The sequence below is a fragment of the Neomonachus schauinslandi genome, chromosome 2, assembly GCF_002201575.2.
Source record: "Neomonachus schauinslandi chromosome 2, ASM220157v2, whole genome shotgun sequence".
In the NCBI taxonomy this organism is placed as follows: domain Eukaryota; kingdom Metazoa; phylum Chordata; class Mammalia; order Carnivora; family Phocidae; genus Neomonachus; species Neomonachus schauinslandi.
Window position 1 is genome coordinate 126257199 of NC_058404.1, and position 12196 is coordinate 126269394.

At 36.9% G+C, this 12196-nt stretch overlaps 1 protein-coding gene across 2 annotated transcripts in view; it reads right to left on the bottom strand.

The window, feature by feature from the left end:
* PDLIM5 (PDZ and LIM domain 5) overlaps positions 1 to 12196 on the bottom strand; it is a 204191-nt gene that overhangs the window by 13794 nt on the left and 178201 nt on the right. For both annotated transcript variants that reach the window (XM_021680426.1, XM_044912907.1), the window contains one exon: positions 9322 to 9496. In XM_021680426.1, the coding sequence (XP_021536101.1) occupies positions 9322 to 9496 (175 nt within the window). The remainder of the gene's footprint in view (positions 1 to 9321; positions 9497 to 12196) is intronic.

Genomic DNA, 12196 nt, shown 5'->3' on the forward strand with positions numbered 1-12196 from the left:
CATGCAGAACGTGCCCTCCTCAGTACCCACCACCAGGCTAACCCATCCTCCCACCCTATTTCATGTATTTCTAAAAGTGTTTTTTAAAAGGTTTCTAGAATAGTTTCTACTGCAAATGAATTAATTAAATTTAATTAAATCATCCATTAAGATAATATCTTTAAGACATTTCCTTAGTTCTTTATCAAATTTGAATTGTGAAATGTCTTAACAACAGTAAAGAAACTCCCTCTGCATCTTTAAAAACTGAACTGAAAATGACCCTTGCTCCTGCCAGATCTCCTTTCTTAAACATGCTCAGTGAAGGTACTGGCCTAGCCGGCCGGGTATTCCCCAACCAGGCTGAAAGAGCATCTTTCCCCTCATGCCCTTGAAGTCATGTATAGATTAAACACTAAAATCTCTTACATATAATGGGTATTCTCTTCTCTGTGTTAAGCAGAGATTGATTTAACAAATTCATTAACACTGGATTAACACTGAAGAAGTTCTCCTTGTTCCAGGCAGGACTGGGTTTCCATTTGTGAACTCAAAGTGGAATTAAGTCAGCCTCTACCTCTTACTGTACTCTACCCCACGGCCCTCCCAAATACTCCTGGACTGACAAAGGAGGGGATGGGAAAGAGTTAAAGCCCTGACTGGCCGAGAGAGAAGGGTTATCCTATCTCATAAAACTTTTTACCCTGTTCATCTTCTGTGAGACTTTTGCCAAAAAGAAAAAAAAGAAAAAAAAAGGAAAGGCAGGAAAAGATGTCAAAAGGAACAGCTAAGAAAACATATAGTGAGGGGCGCCTGGGTGGCTCAGTCGTTGAGCGTCTGCCTTCGGCTCAGGTCATGGTCCCAGGGTCCTGGGATCGAGCCCCACATCGGGCTCCCTGCTCAGCGGAGAGCCTGCTTCTCCCTCTCCCACTCCCCCTGCTTGTGTTCCCTCTCTCGCTGTCTCTCTCTGTCAAATAAATAAAGAAAATCTTAAAAAAAAAAAAAAAAAACATATAGTGAGAAGGTGAGAAGGACTGCAAATTTCAACTGGCATAATCTAACAGGGATTCAGCTTCAAAATCCAATGCTTGCTTCTTGCCTCTATTATTTAACTCGAATAATAAAGCTCAGTGACAGAAATTAGCTCTATAAATAGATGAAGAAAATATCAACAGGTACCTAACATTCCTAAGATCATGTGGATGATGAACTGTAAAGCTGGAATTCCAGCTATTACATATTCAAAATTGTATTTGACCAAAAGTTACTGCATCAATAGAAGTTAAAAACAAAAAAAAGCTAAGAAATCAAAAGTTAATGAACAAAAGTTAAAAACAAAGCTACATAAAAAACTCACTCATGCTCAAAAATAAAAATGGAATCTGATACTCCACTTGATTAGATATAATAATAAAAATGTATAAACCAGTTTTATATTATGGTCAAATTTTGGGAAGGGCCTGGCATGAGCAAAGAATTCAAGAACAACAGAACCAAAGGAAGAGTTTTCGGAAACAGAAAAGCTTACTGGAAGAAACTGTGCACACGCAATCAAAAATACAAAGATACATGCAAGAAGAGAGAGTAAGAGAGAATGAAACACACTTGAACATAATAGTAAAACACACTAGCAAGACTTATAATACTCAAAATTAGCAATATTAATAATCCTTCCTAAAATTTAGAAGTGCTGCATTTTTGATATCCTTAATTCTTCGTTTCCAGTAAATTACATCCGAACTTTTCAATTTGGAGCATTAAATAATATAGTTCCACCTTCATTGAGAATCATTTTTACTTACTGTAAGCCCTTTAAAATACTGCATTTAAAAGGTTGTGAGGTCAACTATAGCTTTTTATTTTAAAGACATAAATGACCTCCTGTTCAAGAATAAATGCATGAGTAAATGAGCCTGAACATAACAGTGAATAAAAAAGACAAGTTCTAAAAAAAAAGTAATATTAATTGATAATTCTTTAAGTCTATTGGAGATAATTACACTCAATTATTTATTTATTACAAAATCCACAAAACAGAAAAATGTGTTTCTATATATTAAGATGAATGAGAGATAATTTCAACTTGGAGAAACTGTTATCATACATTCCTCCAAATATTTTTAAAAAGTTCATTTATCGGGTGCCTGGGTGGCTCAGTTGGTTGAGCGACTGCCTTCGGCTCAGGTCATGATCCTGGAGTCCCAGGATCGAGTCCCGCATCGGGCTCTCTGCTCGGCAGGGAGTCTGCTTCTCCCTCTGCCCCCCCCCCTCATGCTCTCTCTCTCTCATTCTCTCTCTCAAATAAATAAATAAAATCTTTAAAAAAAAATAAAAAAAATAAAAAGTTCATTTATCAATGAACAAGTATTTACTAAATACAACGATATATGCCAGACACTGCTATAAGAGTAGAAAATATGGCAGGAAATAAAGCCAGGAAAGGACCTGCTCAGAACTTCCATTCTAGCATGAGGGAGAAACAACAAGCAACACTTAAAAAAAGGAGGGGGGATATGTTAGATTTTAAGTGCTGAGGAGGAAAAATGAAGCAGGGAGGGAAGATAGGGAGACTGTGTATGGTGGTGGGGGAGTGGAATTTAAACAGGGTGGCCAGGGATACCCTGATATTTGAGTAAAGACCTAAAGGAGACAAAGGTGAGCTACGCAAATATCCAGGGGAAGAGACTCCAGGCAAGGGAAACCGCAAATGCAAAGGGCCTGATAAAGGTGCCTGGGGAGTCTGAGAAACAGCAAGAAGGCCAGTATGCCTGGAGCAGAGGAAACAAGGGGGAAATTACCAAGTAATAAGGCAGAGAGATAATGAGGTGGTGGTGGGGTGAGGGTGACGTGTAGGGCCTTTAGGCCATTGTAAGGATTCAGACTTCCACCAAAAGTGGAAGCATTATGGGGTTTCCAGCAAAAGAGTGACATGATCTGATTTATGTTTTATCAGGATTTACTCTAGCTACTGTGTGGAGAACAGACAGGTAAAAGGCAAGGGCAAAAGCAAAAAGGTTAATTAGTAAACAACTTCATTATCCCAGGTAAGAAATGATAATGGCTTGGATCAGGGTAGTAGCAGTAGTACAAACAGGAAGAAAGGTTCAGATTCTGGGTATACTTAGAAATCAGAGTCAAAAGGATGTGCTGATAGATCACACGAGGTCTGGGCAATTTAGAGAATAGAGCTACCACTAACCAAGAAGAGGGAGACTGGGGAGGAGATGGTATGTTAGGCAGAATTCTAATATGGCCCTTAAGATACCTGCCTTCTGGTGTACATGGCCTGTATGATCCCCTCCTCTAGAGTGTGGGTGGAAACTGTGAAGACGATGGGACATCACTCCTGTAACTAGTTTACTTTAGGATTATGCAGATGTAATGTGAATTCCCCAATAAGTTGACACGGAGTTAATTAAAAGATTGTTGTTTAGGAGTATATTAATTGCCACATACTTGTGAATTTTCCAAGTCTTCTCCTCTTATATATTTCTAAGTTCACGCCATTCTGGTCAGAGAACATACTCTATATGACTTCAGTCCTTTTACATGTATTGAAACTTGTTTTATGGCTTAACATGTAGTCTATCCTGGAGAATGTTCCATGTGTGCTTGAGAAGAATTTATGCCCTTCTGTTGTTAGCTGGGATATTCTACAGATGTCTGTTGAGTCTAGTGCATAGTGCTGTTCAAGGCTTTTTGTTGATTTTCTGTGCAGTTGTTACATCTGTTCTTGAAACTAGGATACCAAAGTTTCCAACTATTATTGTTGAATTATTTATCATTGTTCCCTTCTATTCTGCCCGTTTTTGCTTTGTGTATTTTGGGGCTCTGTTATTAGGTGAATATATATTTATAATTGTTGTACCTTCTTAACGGATTGAACTTTTTATCATTATAAAATGTCCTTCTCTCTTTCAACACCTTTTTTCTTAACGGCTATTTTATCTACTATTAATACACATAGTCACTCCGGCTCTCTTTTGGTTACAATGTTTACACGGTGTATCTTTCTGTACACTTTTAGGTTCAATTTATTTGTGTCTTTTAACCTGAAGTGTCGGTTATAGGCAGCATATAGCCAGATCGTCATTTTATCTACTCTACAATTCTTTCAATTAGAATGTTTAATCTATTTACATTTAATGTAATTGCTGATAAGTTAGGAATTATGAGTGCCATTTTGTTATTTTTTTCTCTATGTCCTACATTCTGTTGCCTTTCCTACATAAAAGAATGAAAAAAGAATCAAGGTCATCAGCTGACAGTGAAAATGGAAATAGGTTATTAGAGGCTTCAGGAGAAAAAAGAAGATATAAAGTGGCTTCTGGGAGAGTAGAAAAGTAAACATACTAGAGAAATAAAGCAGATTTTTGTCACTATTAAGAACACACCTGAGATTAACAGTCATGAATTTAAAGTGACACTGGTTAGTATGGTTGTGGGTTTCCTTCCAGTCACTTTCAGGTGTGGGCACAGAGTAAACCAAGAGCAGATTTTATCTGGCCTAGTGGTTTCAGTTAAGTGAATATGACAAAATGAGTGATGGGCAATGGAATTGAGGATATATAAAGGATACTGACTAATGACTATGGAATTCAGACTAGATAAGAAAGGAAGTGAGGCTATTGGGACCCAAGGGACAGTAAAAAGGTATTTGGATCAATGAATTTGAGGTGTTGCGAAGCAGGGAGTGGTCAAAGGATTGCTGGAGTTGAAGTAATAGGGAGAGAGTGGAGATATATAGGCAGTGGTTCTTGAAATAGAGTGAGCTGCTTAGAAATGAGATTATGAAGGAAATGTAGTTAATGGTAAAGACGAGGTCTAGGATACGAATGAAAATTGGTGGCTTTAGTTAACTGGAGGGATCACTAAAGTAGAAGATGTCAGAGAACCGAGAGACCTGGATATTAGAAGGATCATATGATGAAATCACCAACATGGATTTCCATTATTAATATTATTTTCCTGAGGCAAGATTAATTTTTCAATTTTACAACTGTGACAATTTAGAACCCTATAGATACGCATGATTTTCCTAAGTACCATGATTCAGGACTCCTTACTATGGATATAAGGGCAATACATATATCTTTCATATATTACTGTGAGAGTATGATGTACCTCTCACAATGCTTAACATTATTACATTATGGTTATCTGTGCCAGGGCTTTGGGCTTTTCTATCAGATTATAAAATACATGAAAATTATCTCACAAGCTTATAAAGAATTAAATGGGAATTCAGGTAAAATTCTTAGCACAACATTTGACAAATGCTAAGAACACATTAAACAATTACTATTATTATCCAAAACCAGGATCTTAATGGCACCATGATATTAGCTGAACATCTGTGTTCTTTCCAATTTTCCATTACAGTAAATCTGAAATATTGGTCTATATGTCTTGCTCATAAAACTTGTTCTGTGTCTTTGGTTGTTTCCTTAAATTCAGGGGCTAACATGTTACAAGAAACTTTCTATTTTCAAGTGAAATTTTAACCAAAAGGGAGATTAAATAAAACCTATTAATAAGGGAATGCTGAGAGACTGAAATGCATAGTGAAACAAGCAAAAACCTCTGCTGGCCTCTCCTTGGGGTAACTGAGATGGCCCTGTATGAGGAAAGTTTGAGAACCACTGGCAAGAAACAGACCAGTAATGTTAAAAATCTCTCTCTCACTGGAATAAACCATGGGTTGCCTCAATGTCATTGTTCTGGTGCTATCCTGCAGGCAATACAGACAATAGCACTGTGGCTATTTCTTTTAAGCATACCATAGCTAAGAAGAAATTCAAGCACTATAAATCCTATACTTTTTTCACAAAGATGTTAAGCTAAAAGTGAATGATTTAGTCAACTCCAGGTAATACAAGTGTTGAATCGATTTTAATGCCACTAGATATAACAGTCAAGAAATAAACTAGAGTTTTCATAAACCCATTCTATGAGGGAGACTAAAATGTGGTTTTGGCTACATTAACCTGATTTTCTGTTTCCTTTTTATACCAGCACCCAGCTGTCAATCAATTCACGAGTGTAAGAGTCAAAGAAATGGTACTTCTATCATAAATGGATTGGAAATGTTCTAGAGCAAACTTAATCAAAGCCTCAGTAGAATTTCTTATCCATCTATAAAAGTCCACTAACTAATCAAAGATGTCTATTTAGGCACAACATTCATAACTCTTTTCAAGGTTCAAATAAACCAAAAAATGTTAAGCATTACATCCAAATAAAACGTTAAGCTAGTTATAAGAGGTAACTAGTTCAGTACTAACATTCAGTGATTAAGTTTTTTTAGGTTTTCCAAAAACAACGATATTGCTAAAAAAAATTAAAATAAACTTTTCCTTAGTTTGCTTTCACTTAAAAATTTTTGAAAATTTGAGATGCTTAGAATATATATATAATAAAACAATACAAATTATAAACAAATAATATAAATTATACTGTAGAAAATAAGAAATATAAATTATAAAATGATCCTAAACTTCCCAAAGTTCGCCAGGTTACAATATTCTGTATTCAAAGTATCAAGTCTGCAACTGCAGCTTGTTTTTGAAACAGGTGTCCAAGCAAATGTCACTTGATCTAACGTGTCCTTTGGTAAGCGATACTGTCACTGAGGCCAAGAACAAGAATTATGCTTTGATAAGGTCTCTAAACTGACTACAGTTTATTCAAGCTACTTTAGCATTTTTTTTTTTTAAAGATTTTATTTATTTATTTGAGACAGAGAGAGTGAGAGGGAGGAGGGTCAGAGGGAGAAGCAGACTCCCTGCCGAGCAGGGAGCCCGATGCGGGACTCGATCCCGGGACTCCAGGATCATGACCTGAGCCGAAGGCAGTCGCTTAACCAACTGAGCCACCCAGGAGCCCCAAGCTACTTTAGCATTTGAGCACCAAGCAAATGTGCTACGTTAATTACTATTATATGATCTTGACATGAACTAATCCCTGTTCCCATTAACTTCCCTAGGTAAATGAAGTTTTAATGCTTAACTGAAAACAGTGATGGGATAATCCAGAGCAATATAAAATTTAACAGATGAGGGAACAGTAAGTGATGGCCATTCATCTTATTAACATAATATATATTTATTTCACATGGAATAGAGACTGCGCATTAAAATTACATCCTGGCCTAGCATTATAACTGAAGCCAAGGTAGGTAGGGAGGGGTAGGAATGTAATTCCTATTTAGATCTTTGTCTTTTCTCCATACTAAGTTTTTCACATGCGTTGGTACTGATGATTATAGGATGTCACAGAATTTGATAATCATGAATCAACAAGTGATAGGATTTGACAGTTTGTTAGCCTATCCAGTAATTGCTTACAACAGCACACAAAGAGCACTGACTCCTGTCTCCATAAAGGGTGCTTTTATCCAGAATATAGCATCCCTAACTACCAGTCTAGGTAACCAAAGTAGCATAACTTATAGAAATAATAAGTTAGAACTTATTTTTATTTTATTAATATTAATCCTAAAAATATAACAACTAAATACAGTTAGTAATTAAAAACATACTTCTTTTTATTGGAACAAAGCAGTACCACTCTAGAGTCTATTAGTTTACATACTTCTGTAAGGTAGTAACCCTACAGTCCTACTGTTAGGAAAGTGACTCTAACCAAATTGATATTATGGCTTGAACAAGTGGGTCTAGAGTCACGCATGACCTGTTCAGGTAAAATATTCACAAATGCCTTCTGTGTACTGGTTACTGCCTAGACTTGGGAAACCTCCACTGATTTTCTCCTTTTCCCCATAACGATTATTACTACTACCACTGCTACTGGCTAATTCTTTTTGTTTTTTTGTTTTTTTAAATTTTATTATGTTATGGTAGTCACCATACAATACATCATTGGTTTTTGATGTGGTGATCCACGATCCATTGTTTTCGTATAACACCCAGTGCTCCATGCAGTATGTGCCGTCCTTAATACCCATCACCGGGCTAACCAATCCCCCCTCCCCCGTCCCCTCTAGAACCCTGTTTGTTTCTCAGAGTCCATAGTCTCTCATGGTTAATTCTTATTAAGCAGGTACTCAATATGGAAAACACACTTAAGTGAAAAATAACAGCTTACAAAATATTGTTATTATAATTCCATTTCTGTAAAATAACACCGGTCCTTACATGTGTGTGTTTTAAAAGTGTGAACTCAAATATTCTTAGTGGTTATCTTGTAAGGTAGAATTATGTATGAATTTTTATTTTTGCTTTCTGTTTCACTATATTTTTGGAATGTTACAAATGAACGTTTAAAATAAAAAAGCGGTTTTATTTTTAATCATGTACTGTGTGCTGTGTCCTTGACACATTTATTATTTAATAGTGGTCAAGGAAAAGAGTATTTATATTTGGGTTTTAAATAAAGTATTGAGGCTTCTTGGGCTCCGTTTTAAGTATTAACTAGAAACATTATCCTAAGGAATAACGATGTAATAGAGTAGAGGAAATGCAGGTAAGTCCTAACCTTATTCAACTTTAGAGAAGCCACCGTTTCAACTATTTTAAAACAGGATAAATTAAAAACAAGGAGAGAGCCTGAGCAGTCATTTCAACCCACCATTTTTACTGCCAACAAGGCAACTCACAGAGGCAACAAGGTCCTGATGGTGGGATCCCTGCAGTCAACATTCTTATCTATACTTCCTAACATCTTAAAAACCAATTATTAAGAAATGCTCAGAGGTTTATTAAGTGCCAAGATAGAGCACTCACTTAAGATCTCTGGGCCTTTTATCCCTCTTGGAATGTAAGAGACAATAAAACAGATTTGGATAAAAAATATTTTAAAAAAGCAAGTTATGACCTAATCTAAAATTGAAAGCATTTATGAATAGACCTGAAGGTAGTTATATCTTCCAGTGCTTAGGTATTCAAAAATCCACTCTTCTTTCCTCTAGGGCTCAAAGTTCTTTATTTTATGTCACTAGTTATTTTTCATCTAAATGAAAAGTCCTCACCTTTACAATTTGTAAAAGAATGAAGTTCAGATAAATGATCTTCAGGGTCCCTTTGAGTCTTAAAATTTTATTAATCTCTGAAAGGCCACACTAATCGTTATTTTTTCTTAGTTCCGATAGAGAGAAAATTGGTATTTTTAGTTTTATTTCCACAGAGTCCAGAATTACTTTTCATTATAATAGATTCTAACAAGTATATATATTCAAATTTATCTACTTCAATAACTATTACATAGAAGAATAGCAAGAATATTTTCACTAATAAAATTTCAAATCTTTCAGAATATATGTAAAAAAAAAAATCAACACTGGTACTAAGTATTTCAAGAAAATTTCAAAAACGAATAACCAACCTGATGACCTGGTTACAGTGGGCACACATTGGAGTTCTTTTCCCTGCTGGAATGTGCTCAGCTCTTTGCACTAAAGTGTCCTGGTCACCTGGCTGGGGCTGTCCCCTGGCTGAGTTGGCTGGTGCCGCTGCTCCTGACGAAGTTGCACTGTTTGAGATTCTTCCAGTGGAAAGTGCTAGGAGTTAAGACACAGAAGAATTAGCTTGAGAATAAGCCAAATATAAACTTTTTCTAATAATCAAATCAGAATATTACTTTTTAAAATAATCTATTGATTCGTTTATTCACTCACATTTACGGAGTGGTTATATATCAAACAGTGGACTGTGACTACAGAAATAAACAGAAAAGAAAATCAAGGATTACAGCACAGTGAAAGAGTTATGACAGATGAATGCATTCAAACAGTTATGAATGCATAGGGTGTTGTAGGAAAAGAAGAGTCGCCTCTGCTTCCAAGAGGAGATACAGTTAAGGTGAATATTGACAGCAAGGTAGTTCTAATCATCTAGACATCTCTGCTAACCATCAATAGATGTAACTCCAAATACATCAGAGGTGTATTAAAAATCTCAATGTGTTGAAGATAATAAAAATAAAAATGAACTCACTGTATTATCTCTCTTCCTCTATTCTCTAAGTAAACTGTGAAATCGGTCACCCAATCATATAAGGTAGACCATCCTAGGACCTTCCCTCCCTCACCTGTGGTTATAATGGGTCCTGTTGATTTTATATCACAAATACTTCGTGATTTTGCCCACTCATCTCCATTCTACAATACTGTCCTGGTTTAGGTCCTGTCTCCCACCTTGCTAGTCGCCAAAATGTCTTATCCTTCTTAAATGTATCCTCCCAACTGCCACCTAGGACTAAAATCTTATCAGATCACAACTCTGCAGAAGCCACTTCAAGGATCTCCCTCTTCTCTGACCACTGAAAGTATTCCATGCTTTTCTAAGCACTGCATCCAGGTCCCTCCAGGGCTCTCTGTCTGCCCCACAGCAGCTCTCATCACTCTCTGCCTCTGTCTTCATGCTGCAGCAATACCAAATGCCTCACATTTTCTTGTGACTCTCTCTAGGCACCGGTTGTCTTTACTGTCATTCTCTTCCCTTCTTTCTATGTACTTAGTAAGATTCAGGCCAGAAGTCAACTGCTCCAAAAATTTTCCCTGAAGTACCTCTCCCCACTGCCCATGCTCCATAATCCAGAGTGAGTGTTCTCTCCCACGTTCCCATAATTTTCTGTGAATGACTTTATTACTGTTTCTGCTTCATATATCTGTGTCTTTTCTCCCCCAACTAAGCAGTTAAGCTCCTTGAGGGCAGGAACTATGCCTTATTCTTCACCTTAGCAACTAATACAGTGTCTGGAATGAACAAATGAATAAATTAATCAACTGGAATCAATACATAAATGAGTGAATGCAAAATCTGTGAGGGACTGAAACCTACAGGAGGCCTGCTCCTTTCCAACAGGCAACTACAATGTAGTAGAAAAGAACAGGCATATGTTAAAAAGAGGTTTAAAAGGAACAACTTTTGTTTATAATAAATAATAATAATAACATAAATTAACTACGTGTGTGTATTGACAGGCTTCATATTATAGGTGTGGTTAGAATTGGAGAAGATTAATTAGGATAACTGAAAGGATAACTCTCCCTTACCAGAATAAAGCCTGTTTGCAATGATGTGCAATTACAGATCCAGGAACCCAGCATTTATTAACACTTAGCACATCTACAGTGCTCGGTCTGGCACTTGAGCTGTGAAATGGCACTTTACAGACCAGCGAGCTTTACTATTGCCCTTGTTTCAAGTGACTCAGTGGGCTAGGAACATGTTTTCATTCCCTTATATTCACACTTTATCTTATAGAAATGGGAGAGAAAATCACTCTATACCCTCTCTTCCTTGTCACCTCATTTACTTGCATAGCACAACTTGCTCCTCTGTGGGTCTTCCATTTATATATCCAAACCCGACTTCCCTAAGAGCCACAGATATGCATTTTCAATGCCAAATTCTGTTCTTGTCTTTAAATTCAAGACATGCAAAATGGATTTCATCTTTTTGCACACATTCCCAGCTCTTCCTAAGAAGTCCTTCCTGTATGTTTGAATTCTCCCACTTAACTCAGGCACAACCCTCTCTCTCCTATGTGCCTGACAAACCCCGGACCCTAACAACTGTTCCACTGTAAATGTTCCCAAGGTCTGTCCCTCTTTTTAATCCAAACCCATGGGCTATCATCTGAGTCCCAGTCTTAAACCCCTCAAGTCTAGACAATCACAAGTCTCCTAACCAGTCTCTGTGCTACCAATCTCTTTTCAACCTATTCTGCTAGACTATTTTTTTTTTTCAAATATACTACTTTCATCACGGTTTCTTGTTTATTCAGTCTTGAGAGTTCAGTCCCTCAAGGAGCTCACTCCAATCTTCTTTATGGCCTTGTCTTTTATGCTCGTTCACATCCCGGTCATCATCATATTCTATTATACTTATTTAATATTTAACTTGAGCCATCACTATTTGAAGGCACTCTTGTCAAATCCTTATAACAGCTCTATGATTCAGGCAAGATTAGCATCATTTTTTAAAATTCTATCTGAGGCAAAGAATGGTTAAGAAACTGGCCCAAGGCCATGAGACAAATAAAGGGCAATCCAGAATCCAGGCAGTCCGGCTCCAGAGTCTATGTTCTTAGGCACTATGCTATAGTTTACTCACTGTCCCTTGAACATGCCAGGCCAGACCCTGCTTCTATGACCATCAGACAGTGAAATGTCTCCTTCTCCAGTGCTACTCATAGTTTTCTCATTCTACAAGGCTCGTGCAAGTTCCATTTCCTGAGCTCTCCCCAACCCTGC